Genomic DNA, 16,508 nt, shown 5'->3' on the forward strand with positions numbered 1-16,508 from the left:
CTCATTGCTGCAGCTCCTCTTTTCCCCCTGTGTGTTGAGCTCTCTGTTTTAGCTACAGAGTGAGGCATCTCACTTCTGTTCCATCTTTGTTGGGAGTCGCACATGCGCAGTAGCTGGGTAAGGACTACTAGCCAGTCAGAAGCAGAGTTTGAGGGCGTACCACGCTAGCAGCTAGGCGAGCATTATAACGTGTGTTACAAAGTGGCGAGCGTTTGTCTCTGAAGTAAAGGCTGGACTACAATAGAGCTGTTTGGAGCATTGTTTTCTGTCGGAGATGGTTAGTCCCTTTGCAGTGGACTTTGGGCTTTTTAACTTTGTAAACCTATAACGTGCACAAAAAAGATATATAATACAATAAAAGAAAGGGAAAAAGCCAAAAAGCATAATATGAGCACTTTAAGATTAGAAAAAATATTGTGGTTTGGGTTAAAACACCTGTCCCCTAAAGTAGTACTCCCGGGACATGAACACCCATTTTCTGGGTGAACGTCTTGCGTTTTCTTATTAACTCTCCTGGGACACAAACTCTGCTCCCCTGCTTGAAAGCCCTGTGTTTTAGACATTAGTATAAAATCACCGGTCCAGCAGTCAATGTGGTGCAAACAGTAATGTGATAATATAAAATATGTGGAATACATACAAATTACTGTGCATTACTTTTCATTGCAATGCGTGTGAATGGTCCATGAGAACAGCCTGATCCCACATGTACATAGAACTATGTTTAGAGGTAGTTACACACCAACCAGACGGCCGACCCTCGGCAGAAAAGGCAATTGGACTGATCAGTCTCCCCGAGTTGGTCAAAAAAGTGCCTCGGAACACACCAAAGCGACGAGATGTAATACGTCTCCATAACTGCAGGCGGCGCTAATCTGTATTGTCGCCCAAAAAATTAAAACCGGCAGCTGATTGGACAAACGCGTCACATGGGTCTGGCTGATGCTTACGATCTCATATTGTACTAAAATAGTTCACCGAAACGTGTTTCTGAAAACATTTTAAGAGAGAAATAGGCCATGCAGTTGTTGAATCTGTCTTCATTTCAGATCGACAAAGGTCAGTTTAAAAGATTTTCGTCAGATTTTGAGAGGCTTAGTCACGCTCTTCCCGCTTGCCATTTCCAGGTGAGTACGGAACACACCGAACAGACTCGAGTCACTGACCTCGCCAGACTGTCCAATGGCCGATTATCGGCCCGGTGTGTAACTGCCATAACAGCTTTGATTGGGGGGAAAACAAGGCAGGACATTTTACAAACCTTTTCCAACAGCAGCTCCTCTCATACCTTCAGTCATGAAGGTGGTGGATCCAAGAAAAAGCTGAAATATGGCAAATGCATTTTTTTCCAAGAGTAAAAGGTTTACCTTGCATTGTCCTGGCTTTCTCTGTGTATGTGCACCAGTGAAAAATAAACTTGTCACAGTCGCATGTTAAATAAGGCTCAGAAGTAGGGTGACCAGATGTCCCGGTTTGACCGGGACAGTCCTGATTTTGAGTTGCTTGTCCCAAATCCCGACAAAAGCCTCTCGGGACGCTAAAATGTCCCGGTTTACACCAACCACTGTGAAACTGTCCCGGTTGCCAGCGATTACATAGCCGATGTGGTCTTATTATAGCCCGATCGTTAACTAAACCCATGTAGAAAGACTAATAAAGCCTCCAGCGTATGATTTTAAAGTGTGTTTGTGTGTGTGTGTGTGTGTGTGTGTCAGTCAATCGTAGGGTTCTGCGTCTGCCTGTGCAGCCAACGTTACAATGAATATTTGTAAACATTGTTGCAGTGCCTCTTCTTATCTGTCTCGTTTTAAGTGCGGTGAAGTTGGCTGGACGTTTGATATTCGATTTTAACTTCCCCTTCGTTCAAGATCGACAACGCAATTCAGGTCAGTGATGTGATCAGGGTCAAAGAAAGTTGACATTATTACAGAGTATCAATAGAAAACAACTACAATTATTATCGCTTGAGATTTGTATCCGACATAAAGCGTCATAGCACTTCATCTGTTCTGTCGCTAGGTTCTGTGTAAGGGACTGTAGACAAATTACCGTTTTGGTAGATCGGCAATGACAGTAGGGATGCAACATGTTGGCTATTTTTTTAAAACATATTCACTAATAATTTGTTTTCATGATGATTGCATTACTTCCCAATACATACAGTTCAGTTATTATTATTTCTGGAAAATAATGAAAAAAAAATCTAATTCTCTCATTCTGATTGCTGTAGTAGGCTACTTCCCAATCACTCACTGCTACTTACTACAGGTCACGGTTTCCTGAAAAGACAATTTATATGGAAGCAGGACTCAATTTTCTCTGAAAAATATGACCTGGGCTGGCACATGCTCACGTTAAAAAGCATGTGCGTGCATGAGCACTACGGTCACGCGCAAAGTGTCCCGGTTTTAGTTCCGGGAAATCTGGTCACCCTACTCTGAAGTCACCTTCTTCACAATAATTTGAGACCACTTTGTTCCAAAAAAGCCATGATCTTCTTCCACAGTCTTTTATTTGTAAATAATAAAAATGAACTCTTGAATATAAAACATACACATCAGTAGAGCCACATCTGTTATACAAACAAGAACTGTTGCAGTGAATACTTAGTCTTTCGTCTAAAATCGTGGTTTGGGAGTGGGGAGCCATGGGCTGTAAACAATCAGTATTCCTGGAGTAATACTGACAAAGGAAAGGGCAGTCGGCCACACCGCCAAGGATTTCAACAGAAATATCCGCAAAAATGTCTGCAAAATCAGATTCTTATTGGCTTTAGAAGTCCAGTCCAAACCAATAGTAATACATAGGGGGAAAGGGGATTTAAGGAGAAGAAAATAAACTTTGTTCCAATTGGTTCTGCATGATTTTCTGCAACTGGGACAAAAATAAAGGCCTATTAGCGCCTCCTTGTGGCTCAGTGCCGCTCAGCGGCTCGAGCACATCCACAGGACGCAAATTCCCTTCAACAAGACCAGGAATGTTTGTGTGTCAGCGATGTTTTTGTTTGTTCATAACTTATGTTCAAGCCTCATCCTGGTTTGTATGTACAAGGTGCGCGTGTGTGTGTGTCGGTGACGGGTGTACAGTCAGAAACTCTTTTTTTTATATTCATTTATCTATATCTTTATAACTTCTGTCAAACTCATAATTATAGGTCATATACATTTAGCTGTTATACACACATTCTCTATCTCTGTCTCTAGCCCCGACTGTGTTAAACTACAGTTTAGACAGCTACACCCTCACATACGCCAGGGGCTCGAGTATGCTCAGTACTACAGAACAGCACTGTTGTTCAAAGGGTTTCGAAGTAAAAACTGAAACAAAGAAAAAAAAAAAAAACTTCCGGAGAATTCCTAATATGGATATTTAGACCCAGAGTGGAAGGCGTGGCCTGGGCGGATTTTGATCCCCCCCCCCCTTTATTGGTCCGCTCCTGTTAGGGGGCGGGGATGGCTTGGCTTTTCTCGGATTGTATTCATATTCAGTACGAGCAAACTGTACAAGAACATGCAACATACAAGCTGGCCTAAAAGTATGTGGGACTAACACACATAGTCTAGTCTTTTTTTCTGTTTTAATTTTTTTGAGAATTGTTCGTAAATTTTTGTCTCGTCTTCTATTTTACAAAAAAGTAGAGAACAAAACAAAGAATAACGAAACAAACAGAACAAAAGAAACGTGCATGCAGCTTGGGGCCCGGGGCGTCCCAGAGTCATGCTGCTCCCTCCTACAGGGGGAGTTTGAAGGGTCAGGAAGGGGAGGAAACCAGAGGGTGGGGGCGTGTGGGGTGAGGGTTGGGCAAAGGGTGTTCGGGGCGAATGGGACCTGGCCTTTATTGTCGGCCATTGGCGCATCATCGCTCGAAAAAAAATAAAAAATAACATTCACATACACAGAGGGAGTCTGCACCTTTTGGTACCATTCTGAACTCTAAACAAAGACAGAAAAAAGGATTCCAAATGAAAAAAAAGCAAATTTGGCCTTTATTTTCTTTCCTCTGTTTCCCCGAAGAGCAAAACTTGTATTCTGTCCGAATAAAGGAGTCAAGCTTTCCTTGTGCTTGCTTTCTCGTGTCACGACAAGGCTAAGAATGTGCACGTGGGTGTTCACGCTCCCTTCATCTAAAGAGGTTACCAAACCGTGCCAAACCGCTCGTGCTCATTTACGACCCCGGTAACACCGGTAGAGACAACAGCAAAACCTCTACGCGACGGTACAGCCGAATGAACTGTTTACTACTTACTAACTCCCGCACGATGTTCACCCAGCTCATCTGCCCGTGGCCTGGCAGCAAGCTCTACTCTGATTGGCCCGGAGGGCTACTAAGGTGGAGGACTTTCCACTGTGATCGGGTGCTCTGATAAAGGGCTTCACAAGGAAGTAAGGAGAAAAGAAAGACAGTAGCGGGAAGTGAAGAATGTTGGACAGAAACCTCCGCTGCTGCTGCAGCCCAGAGGAGAAAACAAAGTCAGCAAAGCTTTGCAAACAAAAAGGCATACGGAGGAGGAAGTGGGAAGGTGTGAGACGTGATTGTCAGACTCCAGCTAAGCTTTGATTGGCTAGTTCAGTCTCTCTCTCTCTCTCTCTCTCTCTAAATCCCTGTTGCTTCGTCTGGCTTTTCATTGGTTGACCAAGAGGGCTTTGTCGCTGTTGTCCTCGGGGGCCGTGTTCTCGCCCTCGGCTCAGTTCTGGTCCAGCAGCTGTGGTCCATTGTTTTGTCACTTTGAGGGATATTTGGGGGAAGGTTTTGCACTCGCCACTCGGTCACTAGGACCGAACGCCCGGTGGCGGTCCTGAGCAGTCCAGCGACGTCTGAGACGCCAGCCGCGTGAGCGGAGCTAACGTAGGGTCCACTAATGAGGACGGCGGAAACAGTCTGTACCAGCCAATCACCGTACTTGACAGGTCCAGCTCCTCCAACAAGATCTGTGCTACACCCATGAAACATTTGTGATCCAATCGTCCATAGTCGCCCCATACTATCACCTAGAGGAGAGGATGGAGGTGGAGATGAGTTAAACATGATGCATGTAGCTGGGGAAACACTTACACATTAGGGCTGAGACAGTATGCCCTGGTTTGTCCCTGCCAGGTTTAGGTGCAGCACCCGAGCAGTTTTGGGCAGCCCCATAGCCAAATGAATGTAATTACAAGACTTTTCTCAGATCTAAGGATTGTAGTTGGACTTCTTTAGCTTTAAGTTTTGTGTTTAAGCTTTTTGAGTGTTATTCATTTACTGTATCTGCTCTAGCTTTTCCAGCATTTTAGACATAGATATGGCGATAATAACGGTCCAAAACGATGTGAAAAAGAGACGCAAAACTACCACAAAGGGACACAAAGCGACTACAAAGAGACGCTACATGACCACAGAGACCCAAAACAACCCAGAAGAAAACAGAAATGACCAAAAAGAGACACAACAGGACTAATAAAGAGACAAAAACCCATAAAGAGACGCAAAATCCCACAAAGAGACACAAAATGTATGAGCAAATTGCATTTTCTTTTATTGAAAAGACTTAACATTTTCTTGAGGAAGGACGCCTAAACCCCCAGCAAATACGTGCACTAAGTCTTCCACAAAGCGAGGGAAAACACCGTATGCCTCTGTTGCGATCCGATTCTTTCACTAAACATGGGTGCCGATTCGATTTGTATTGCGATTTTCATTTATTGCGATTCTAGAAGTACTGCAATTCGATATTATGTGTTAATATTATGTCTAACATAGCTGAAATGAAGTCATTTTAATGAAAAGGCATATTCAATATTCAAGATGTGTATCAATGCAAGGTCTACTAGTCTTTTTTTGCTTTCGAGTCTCAAGTTTAGGTTCAATTCTCACAATGCTCTGGCATAGAAACAATTATAGTATGTTGTGGTCATTTTCTGTTAAACAATGAGCTGACAGCTTTCTCTAATGCATGTCAATTAATCAAAACAAGGTTCTATTCAAATCTTTTCATGGACATTTTCATTACAAAGTGAGCTATGGTTGGTCGTTAAGGCTATTTGAGATCACAGTGTTATTAGGCACACACAAACACACACACACACGCACGCACCCACGCACGCACGCACGCACACACACACACACACACACACACACACACACACACACACACACACACACAAACACACACACACACACACACACACACACACACACACACAGAAGATTACCTGAAGCACCTTTCCCTGGGGACTCTCCTCAAAGAGCAGGTGCTGCTGGTAGAGCGGCTCTAGCGTCTTGCGTGCAATCTTGGTTTTCTTTTTGGCTTTACAACTTCCATGATCCAGCAGGTACACCTTGACATAGGGAGCTGGGAATGTAGGGATGGGGTTCGGAGGGAGCAAAAAGAGAGAAAGAGGGAGGACAGATTGAATGATGGAGGTGGTGGGGTGTGTGTGTGTGTGTGTGTGTGTGTGTGTGTGTGTGTGTGTGTGTGTGTGTGTGTGTGTGTTACCTGGGAGGGATTTGGAGCCTGGTTTGGGGGTAAGGCCTCGTGCCCTGATCACCTCCACCTCCAGCTGACCTTTCTTATCCATCAAACCGATCTGAACATCACCTGTATGTATAGGAGACACACGCAAACACACATACAAAACACATTCACACAAATTATTGTAATTACATAATTATCATAAACTACTTTTTAATCCTGATCTCAAAATGTAGAGTTTGCACATTTTAGCAGTACTCAAAGCAGTACATACACAGTACATACAGAATACATTATGTACATTAACAAAAGGTGCAGTATTCTTCTAATTCTACATATAAAATAGAGCCTCATAGCTTCATTTTTGCATTACAAATATATACAGATTCACGATTTTACCACCATTATTTTAACAGAATGAGCAATGACTGAAAAATATTCCTTTATTCATATAAACTGCAAAAAAACAATTGTGTCCTCTATTCAAAAGTGCAACTGAAATTGTATAAACATTTTTTTTAAACAAAATTAACAATTAGATTTTTTAAACAAATCCTACATCAAAATAACTAAAAGAATAGAAAAAAAAATCTTCAAATAGAAAAACTAAGACGACTTAGTGACGTCAAATCAAAAGTTAGGCCGTTAAAAACTGCATCACGATTTAATTTTTATCTGAACCGATTATGAACTTTACACATTTATATTTATTTTAAAACCATCACTCACCCATGGCAGGTGTGGCCAGTGTTTGCCGGCCAACCAGCTGACCGGGGCCTAAACCATCCAGGAAGTCACTGAACTGACTGTCGGCACCCAACCGCATACCTGAGAAGATCAGACTGACACACACACACACACACACACACACACACACATACACACACACACACACACACACACACACACACACACACACAAATTATTCAACAATTACTACATCACCACTCAGAATACATACCATACGATGCACATTACGTACACGTTATAAGTTGGGGAAAACATTACTTGGGAAACATACGGTCTCTGCTAAGAATAACAGACGTTGCTATGGACGAAGTTCTGATCATAGACCCTGGAGGATCACTTTTAAATCAATAAAATAATTTTTAAATAGATCAATTTTCAATACTTTCAGTCAAATTATTGATAATTGGTTTGCACATAACTCTTGACAAGGAAGGCAAAATGTTGCCACACAAATGACTTCAGTGAAGCAGGAGGATTTTCCAGTTCTGTTGTTTCTCTGTCACCACCGACTAGGGTAGAGGTTGTGGTGCCTGAAAAAGTCAAGCTGCAGGCTACCGTTAGCCTGTGTCTTTAGCTGCAGGCTACCAGCCTGTAAGGTATCGTTACCATGTGTCTTTAGCTGCATGCTACCAGCTGGTAAGCTAACGTTGCCCTGTTTCTATAGCTGCAGGCTACCAGCCAGTGAGATAAGGCTACCTTGTGTCTTTAGCTGCAGGCTACCAGCTGGTAAGCTAACGTTACCTTGTGTCTCTAGCTGCATGCTACCAACCAGTAAGCTAACGTTACCCTGTGTCTTTAGCTGCAGGCTATCAGCCTGTAAGGTAACATTACCTTGTGTCTTTAGCTGCATGCTACCAGCTGGTAGCTAATATTACCCTGTGTCTTCAGCTGGAGGTTATAAGCCTGTAAGGCAACACCCAGTGTCTTTAGCTGCATGCTACCAGCCGGTAGCTAACATTACCCTGTGTCTTTAGCTGAAGGCTACCCGCCGGGAAGCTAACACTACCCTGTGTCTTTAGGCTGCATGCTACTAGCCGATAAGCTAACGTTACCCTGTGTCTTTAGATGCAGGCTACCCGCTGGTAAGCTAACGCTACCCTGTGTCTTTAGCTGCATGCCATCAGTCGTTAAGCTAACGTTACCCTATGTCTTTAGCTGCAGGCTAACAGCTGGTAAGCTAACATTACTTGTGTCTTTAGCTGCATGCTACCAGCAAGTAAGCTAACGTAACCTGTGTATTTAGCTGCATGCTATCAGCCAGTAAGCTACGCTGTGTCTCTTGTAGATTTTTTCTTCGGACGTGCGAAAGCAAGCGGGGAATAAAATACTGGGGCACATATAGTCCACACAACATGCATTCTGTGTCCACATGTAGGTCTATCTTTTAGTGTGTACGTACTTCCCCTCAGAGCTGTAGCTGTTCATGCTGCCATCAGTCGACTCTCTGCTGGCCTGCCGGTTCATGCCCGACCCTCCCCGTGGGTATTCCACAGCCATGCCCGTCTCCACGCTCCTCTGGATGCTGCTGCCGCCTTTGCCCACCTTCTTACCTGTTGAAGCCGCTGCACAAGGCAGAAAAGAGGCGTTAAACAAATAGACTTTGCATGTGCCATTTTAAGAAAGGCTATTATCAGTTATCAGGCATCTCATGTCATACCTACCCAAAACTCAAAGTGCACCTGCATTTGTACAGAATATAAAAAGGCTAGGAATATAAAACTCTATTTCCAGTCATACCTTTTGCATTAATCCAAGCAGTGCCTGAATTTGACCAAAAAAGCTTGCCAGATTCAGCCGTATATTCATACGTATAACTTGTAGGGGTGACCCCAAATAGTCGACTATCAAAGATTCAACCTAAGGAGTCTGATTCAACTGCCAATCTAACAGTTGAATCGTTGTAGTGTATGAAATTGTGGTTATGAAACAAATGATCCTTCCATTCGGGCTATATTGAGGTGCTGAATGTCGGATTTCATATAGAATTAATTGTTTCCCCCCCAAAAAAATAAGAAATAAAAAATAAGACTTAATGCACTCAACTCACATAGAAACTTAAAAAACTTTGAAGGCTGGCTGCTGGATCCTTAATGTGTATGATAATATATAACATCAGTTAGGACAGCACTCCAATTGATCCAGTTTTTATTGCCCCACATTGTTTTTTTCCCCCAATAATTCATGATTTATAGCCTGTTTTGGTATAAATATCAGCCTTTTAATAATACTGTTAATAACCATTAGAAGTAAGGGTATGTGTACCCTTACATGTGGACAAAAATCAAAAGTGCCGGTATTCAGTACTGGTGAGCATTGGCCCATTTCAGGCACTGAATTCCAGGTAGTAACTCTGACAAGCCTGATAACTATATATTCTATTCATCAATATGCAGACCATCCCATGCAAATTAATATCCCACGGTGACCTCAGCAACATTTCAAAACATCATTTCTGTAGAAGATACATACATAGCAATCTTCAGGAGGCTAGAAAAAAGTTTTTGTGTATAAAATCACACGTCATTTTTGGAAAATTGGGAAGGAATGTCTATTGTTATTTATAGGTGATGAGGTCACTGCAGGAATATAACACGGCTTAGTCAATCCACCCCAATCTGGAATGTTAGGCAGGGATGTGAAGGGAAAACTCAGATGGTTATAAAAGCCATACAGTGCACATTTCAGATTTCTTTCTAAAGCCTTTTATCATGACCACAAGACATCTTTTCAATCCACCCAAAAAGACTGCCAGTGTGTCAGATTTACTTTCTTTTGGTACGTGAAATGAAAGCAGTGAAAATGAAAAGGCAGATCCGTTGCAACAATCACACTATTGAGGAAAAGGTGTTTGATTCAGCCAGGCTTCTTGAGGAACTGAACACAATGGTGACAGAAGAGGGTGGAGTAAGGAAGCGTGCCGGAGACAGAGTTCAGGAAGGGCTGGAGGTGCTGGGAACTTTTACCTTTCTAACAGAACAAGAACTACAACTCTCCCTTGCTTTCATTCTCTCTCTATGGCTCCCTGTCTGCCTGAGTTTGGTTTATTTTGTCTGCATCTGTGGCTCTCAAAACCTTTGAAAGTGTATTGTGAAGCTTATTATTTACAGTGGTGGAAGAAGTATTCAGATCCTTTTCTTAAGTAAAAGTACTAATACCATACTGTAAAAAAGTAAAAGTAAAAGTCCTGTATTGAAAATGTTACTTAAGTAAAAGTATGTAAGTATCACCAGGAAAATGTACTTAAAGTATTCAAAGTTAAGGTACTCAATGCAGACAAATCCTCACATTTTAGAAACTGGAAACAGTTCTGTCAATCAACTACAATCAACTTTATAATAAAACACTGCTTTTTATAAACTACATGTGTTTGGTGAGCAAGAATCTTAATGTGTAAAGTAACTAAAGCTGTCAGATGAATGTAGTGGAGTAAAAAGTACAATATTTCTCTCTGAAATGTAGCGGAGTAGAAGTAGAAAGTGACATGAAAAGAAAAGACTCAAGTAAAGTACAAGTACCTCAACATTGTTACTTAAGAACAGTACTTGAGTAAATGTACTTAGTTACATTCCACCACTGATTATTTAACAACTTTCAATGTAATTAGAAAAGACATAGGGGCTACATAATGTATTTAATCCTGCTATATGATAGAATACCTTGCTTGGTTTATCATGCACCAACAATTCACATTAATGGCACCTATAAATCCTTCGAAGCATCCCCTGAAGTACAGTATAGTTCACCTTTCTTCCTGTCTTACAGTGTCTGACTGTCTTCCTTTCAAACTGTCTGTCCGTCTAACTATTGCTTTACCTTTCTGTCTGTCCGCCGCCTTACCCGCCGCCTCTGAAATAACACACACAACAACAAAACCAATAAACAACAGCAACATCATCGTCAGAAACAACAGCAACACTGGATAAAATGATTAAAATGGGACCTACAGGTTGTTGTCCATCTGCACTGAAGTCTCTATTTACAGTATGTGAGTGTGTGTTTTTGTCATTAAAGCTACGGTGCGTAGGTTCTGTCGCCCCCATGAGGAATTCTATGTAATGACGTCCACATGATACAAGCCTTCCATGATCGCGCAACACCCCCCCACCCGTCCTGCACCCAGTTGCTAGTAGCCAAGGAGGACATGGAGGATTAAACATGACGGACTCTTTAGAAGAGGTATTTCTCTTCACTCGAGTTTCTGCCACAAAAGTCACCGGACGACACAACCTTCTGAACATAGTCACACTGAGAAATACAGAGAGAGTTGTGTGGAGCTGATAGTCTTAATTAGCTTTTTAGCAACTCATTTGGCAATGGCTTGAATGTAACGGACGTTCATTAATATAAAAAAAGTTAACGCACTAAAGCTTTAAGTGACCAGTGTGTTTCTGTATCGATTAAAAATGCATCCAATCCATTAATAATGCACCCATGACGCATTTGTTTGTTAATTTAACATTCTTTTAGCAGTGTGTATGGTTGCATCCGAAATAGCATACTCTGCACTACACACGTACACATGTATGCCATCGTTCAACGTAGTTTTGTGTAAATAAACAGTAGTGTGTATCTTTTCGGACGCACTAAGCCGTCATTTTCAACGTCACTTACTGAGAGCCTCCTTGCCGTTGAAGACGCGTAACCATGGTAACCCCTGCCGAGCTCCGCTCTAGCGGCATCGCCAGATAATGCTTGAATTACTGAAAGAGGTGAATAACTAGTCGTTTAAATATGTGGAAATGTAAATTAGAGCGTTATTGACGTTAAAGAGCTCCTTGGTTTCTGTCCGTTTGTCTGTTATGAACGTTGTCACTACTACTGCATTGCATTGTGGGATAGTTATGCCGGCATAGTGTCCAGTTTTGCATACTGCAATATTTTACAAGAAATAGTATGCAATTCGCATACTATTGGTTTCATACTTAGGTTTCGGACATACTCACACACTGTAAATAGCATGTTAGTATGGAATTTCAGACGCAGCATGTGAATGTGTCCTGGGCCACATTGAAGGACCGTGGGATTTCCCCCTTTCTGGTCTTACATATCTCTGCCTCTGCTGAATTATTTTTATCCCCGGTGGGGACAAAATGTAATCCCCCTGCCCCTCAAAGTGATCAATGCTACTTCATCAATAGACCATATATTATATACTTAAAATATAATTATTTAAAACTATGTAAAGCGCTGTAACGTGAACACATAGTGTCATAGAACGATAAAATCCGAGCAGCAGCTGCTGGTTGTATTTAGCTGCTACAAGCTCCGGGACACCGGCTACCAGCGGCAGTTGTTTAGCCGCCAACAGGTGACTGTGAGCCTGCTACAGGCACCGCCAGATGGCGGTCCTTTCAGGGGCCATGGTAGTGGAGTTTAGCCAGAAAAAGTGAGCGTCATGCGGGGATGACAGTTAAGTTTAGGCACCAAAACGACTAGGTGAGTTTAGGAAAAAGATCATGGTTTGTGTGAACCTGGGTAAAACTATTTTGTTTTCGCCGCGAAGTGAACTCCGCTCTCCGGCTTGAAAGCTCTGTGTTTTTTGTTGTGCTATTTTATTTTAAGATTATTTTCCATTGAATATTGGAGTTCATAATTAAGTGTTTTGGCATGGCCGGCCGAGTGGCTCTATATCCATGGTATTGGAAAGGGGATTCAATTCTTTTTTCAAAAATCGCACCCTGGTTATATCCACGACGTAATAGGTAGTTCTGGGTATTCTGCCGTTTAATGTATCTTTAAACATTAGTATTTTGGATCTTGTGTTTTGGATGTTATTATCATACTGTCTGTGATTTGTCTGTGTTTTTGTTCCAGTGCTCTGCACAGATCTGACACCCGCCCACCTGCTCTTATCCCCGCTCCAGAGACAAGTGGTCACTCAAGATGCATGTGTGATGATTTCTCAGTCAGTCAGTGTGTTCTCTGACCTGTCTGGCTGAGTTGTGAGGTACTCCGGCTGCGTCTGGATGGCAGGATGGCAACAACACGTTGGCTGAGGCTCGAGCGTCGCTTCTTGATCCCGCTTCCCAGGCTCCCGAGCGCTGTGTCTGATTGGCTGCCGTCGGTGTGCTCCATGCCGTAGATCTCACCGCTCACGCTGGTGCTCTTCATCATGTGGCGGCCTGTTGCGCGCATGGCCCTGCTGAGAATCAAAACACGTCACCCAGGGCGCACTGAGTAACTCACCTGGTAGAGCGCGCGCCCATATATATAGAGGTTTACTCCTCGACACAGCAGCCGAGGGTTCGACTCCGACCTGCGGCCCTTTGCTGCATGTCATTCCCCCTCTAAAGGTCTAAAATGCCAAAAAAATAAATAAAACACGTCACCCACAACTCTTGTCTCGTGTTTTTTATATGACTTAGGCAGTGTTGTGATGTAAGGAGGTATAAATACTTTGTTACTGTACTTAAGTAGAATTTTCACGATCTGTACTTTACTTTGTTCTTTATATTTCTGGAAACTTTCACTCCACTACTTTTCCTAAATAAAATGTATACTTTTAGGTCGCTACATTTCCCCTAAGCGTCTCCGTTACTCGTTACTTGCAAGAAGTGTTTTTGTACGTTGGAATGAAAGATTCTTCCTCACGAGAAATGAAAATTCAGTTTCGGTTTTTCTCTTTGTTGATGGCATACTTTGAATTTGATGTTTAACAAGGTGTGGAAACCCTGAATATTATGCTTAACTATAAGGAAGCCACAATAACGTTTTTCTTTACTTTTACTTCTAAAAATGAAGTACAGTAAATACTTTTACTCAAGTAATATTCTAAAAGGTGACTTTAAATTCTACCAAAGTCATTTTCTGGTACGATACTTCAAGTATTGCTTTCACGTACTTTATACAAGACTGGCCTTACGTTTAAGTGTATTATAAAGATTAGCTGAAGCCTAGACGAGCAGCTAGTCTTCCTAGGGTCCAAAACAACATTAAATCAGACAATATTAAAACATTACATGACACATACAGGAAAATAAAAGAAACATAACAAACTCTGACAAGTATAAAGGGCACTTTCACACCTATAGTTCGGTGGACATTTGGGGGTAAAATTGCAACATTGTTGCGTTTTTCATTTGGTTTAGTTTGCTTTCACACTACACTTTGTCAAACGCACCAAACACTGTAAACACACGTCAAGTGATCGAGATCGCAATGCTTGTTTATTGGACAGAATATCCGAGTGAAACTCGTTGACACTTCTGGTCCCAGAAATAATGGAGCAACACCAAATTTACAACGTCTTGGGTTTTCTGGTTCTGCTTTAGTGTTTCTAATATTTTAGAAGAAGGTGAACAATGTGAGCAGTTGACAGACAGCGAGTGAAGGAGAGATGATGATGATGATGATGATGTCACGAAGACGATCAGTAATGTGTGCTCAGAACAGCTTATGGATCTAAAAATGATCGTCCTTCAAATCATATATAAGTCCATAAATAGTGTGCAAGGTTGAAATTGCAGGCTTAGTAATTGCTCTGTTTCTGGTTCACTTACTATGTTTGGGTCAGATCACGTTCTCACCTGAAGTGAACCAAACTCTAGTTCACTTGGAAGCGAACCGAGACCCATGTTTTCAGTTCTTTTGTTTGATCCGCACCAGAGTTGAGATGAGCTTTCACACCAGCCCAAACCAACCGGACTATCGGAGCAAATGCTCCAGGGTTTGTTTTAAATTGACCAAACGAGGTAGGTGTGAAAGCAACCTTAAGGCCCTTAAGGCCGACCGTCGGCCGTCAGTTCTAGTTTGTGCGGTGTGTCCCGCACCGTCGGCTCTCGTTGGCCTTCGTCGGCCTTTTTTCGGCTGATCGGTCGTCGGCCATCGGCCATCGGCCGAACAGCCAATTCATCTGATTGGAAAACAAACAAACGACTGTGACAGGCACACGCAAGGCTCCTTTCATTTTTCATCCCATCTGATCAATCCGATACACATAAGAGCTTTCAAAACTGGTAAAAAATTACGTTTGCATGTTTCTTTGAAAAACACACAGGTTCGAACTATTGAAATAACTGTTTTCGCACATTATGTCCATAAGATGGCAAATGTATAACAAGATATACTTCTACATGTGTAGATATATTTATTCCAACAATAACATGTCTTTAAAAGATCTCTACATACCTACACATTACAAAACAAACTAACGTTAATAAACTAATATCCCATACTGTGGTATTTAATATAGCTCAAAACCAAATAGACCTCTCTCTCTCTCTCTCTCTCTCTCTCTCTCTCTCTCTCTCTGCACCCTCTGCACCGCTAAACAATTACCCCCCTAGCAAGCTAGCTACTGTACCAGCCAGCCAGCCAGCCTCTAAATTAGTAAAATGTAACAACTTAATGTTTAATTCACACGCTCTTGTCACATCTTAGGAAAGCACATTGCTATCGCCAGATGAGTGATACATTAGTTTGGCTAATTTCCGGTAACCAGTGTATGATGAAGGCATGTAGGGTGGGTGAAATTAGCAAGCTAACGTTAGCTAACGAGCAGCAGCCGGCCGTTCGGTCGCATCCCAATGTAGGAAGACTTCTTTGCCGAGAGAACGGATGACAGCACGGGAGAGGCACTGTCTGATTAGCCTTCTCCCGGTACAACTGTCTTCCCGGCGGGGAGTGAGAGCAAACACTATCTGTTGTTGGTATCACAGCAACGGTATCAGGTTTCCCTTGTTGAATGACGAATAGATTACCGCTGCCTGCTGGTATGGAGTTGTTTCCTCTCACGCAGGCGGAGAATGTACATGGTACTTGGCCGCCGTTTTTTTTTTTTTTTTGTTCAGTTTATTCTATGAAAGGGGACAGTGCAAATTAATAAAACACATTATTTCCCATGGGTTAAAAAAGCCAGAATTAGCCAAAAGGCTATTTTTCATCTGTAGTCCCCTGTGCGGTGTGTTCCAGTGCAAATTTTTGGCCCAGACAAAGGCGACCAGGCGGCCGCCATCGCCACTAGTTGTCGGCTGATGGCTTGGTGTGTCAGGGCCTTTAAACATAATAACAAGGAAACAACAAGAAAAACCTAAGATTTTTTTTTCTATAAACAAAATTACATTACACTATATTACACAACACGAGTTTAGAGCTAACATCTATGTAGCTCACAAAGACAAAGAATTGGAGAACAAATATTTAAGACAACAAAAGAAAATAAGATATAAAACCTCAAGATAAGAATTTAAGTAACGGTGAGATCTGAGGTCGTTTTTATTAACTTTCCTTTACTTTGATAAAACGTATGTTACTTGGGAGATTATTCCATGATAAAATAGCTCTGTAAAGGACAGTTTTTAATGCTTTAAT

The 16,508-nt window shown here is 42.1% G+C and overlaps 1 protein-coding gene across 9 annotated transcripts in view; it reads right to left on the minus strand.

Annotated features, from left to right (window-relative positions):
- Positions 1 to 2,493: 2,493 nt before the first annotated feature.
- LOC116044074 (regulating synaptic membrane exocytosis protein 1-like) overlaps positions 2,494 to 16,508 on the minus strand; it is a 168,711-nt gene continuing 154,696 nt past the window's right edge. For 8 of the 9 annotated variants that reach the window (XM_035992040.1, XM_035992033.1, XM_035992034.1 and 5 more), the window contains 7 exons: positions 13,127 to 13,341; positions 11,013 to 11,045; positions 8,599 to 8,761; positions 7,179 to 7,291; positions 6,474 to 6,575; positions 6,190 to 6,329; positions 2,494 to 4,989 (listed from right to left, as the gene is read on the minus strand). In XM_035992040.1, the coding sequence (XP_035847933.1) occupies positions 4,771 to 4,989; positions 6,190 to 6,329; positions 6,474 to 6,575; positions 7,179 to 7,291; positions 8,599 to 8,761; positions 11,013 to 11,045; positions 13,127 to 13,341 (985 nt within the window). In that variant the 3' untranslated portion in view covers positions 2,494 to 4,770. The remainder of the gene's footprint in view (positions 4,990 to 6,189; positions 6,330 to 6,473; positions 6,576 to 7,178; positions 7,292 to 8,598; positions 8,762 to 11,012; positions 11,046 to 13,126; positions 13,342 to 16,508) is intronic. The other variant, XM_035992041.1, reaches the window with a different exon arrangement.

This window comes from Sander lucioperca, chromosome 15 (assembly GCF_008315115.2).
Source record: "Sander lucioperca isolate FBNREF2018 chromosome 15, SLUC_FBN_1.2, whole genome shotgun sequence".
NCBI lineage: Eukaryota > Metazoa > Chordata > Actinopteri > Perciformes > Percidae > Sander > Sander lucioperca.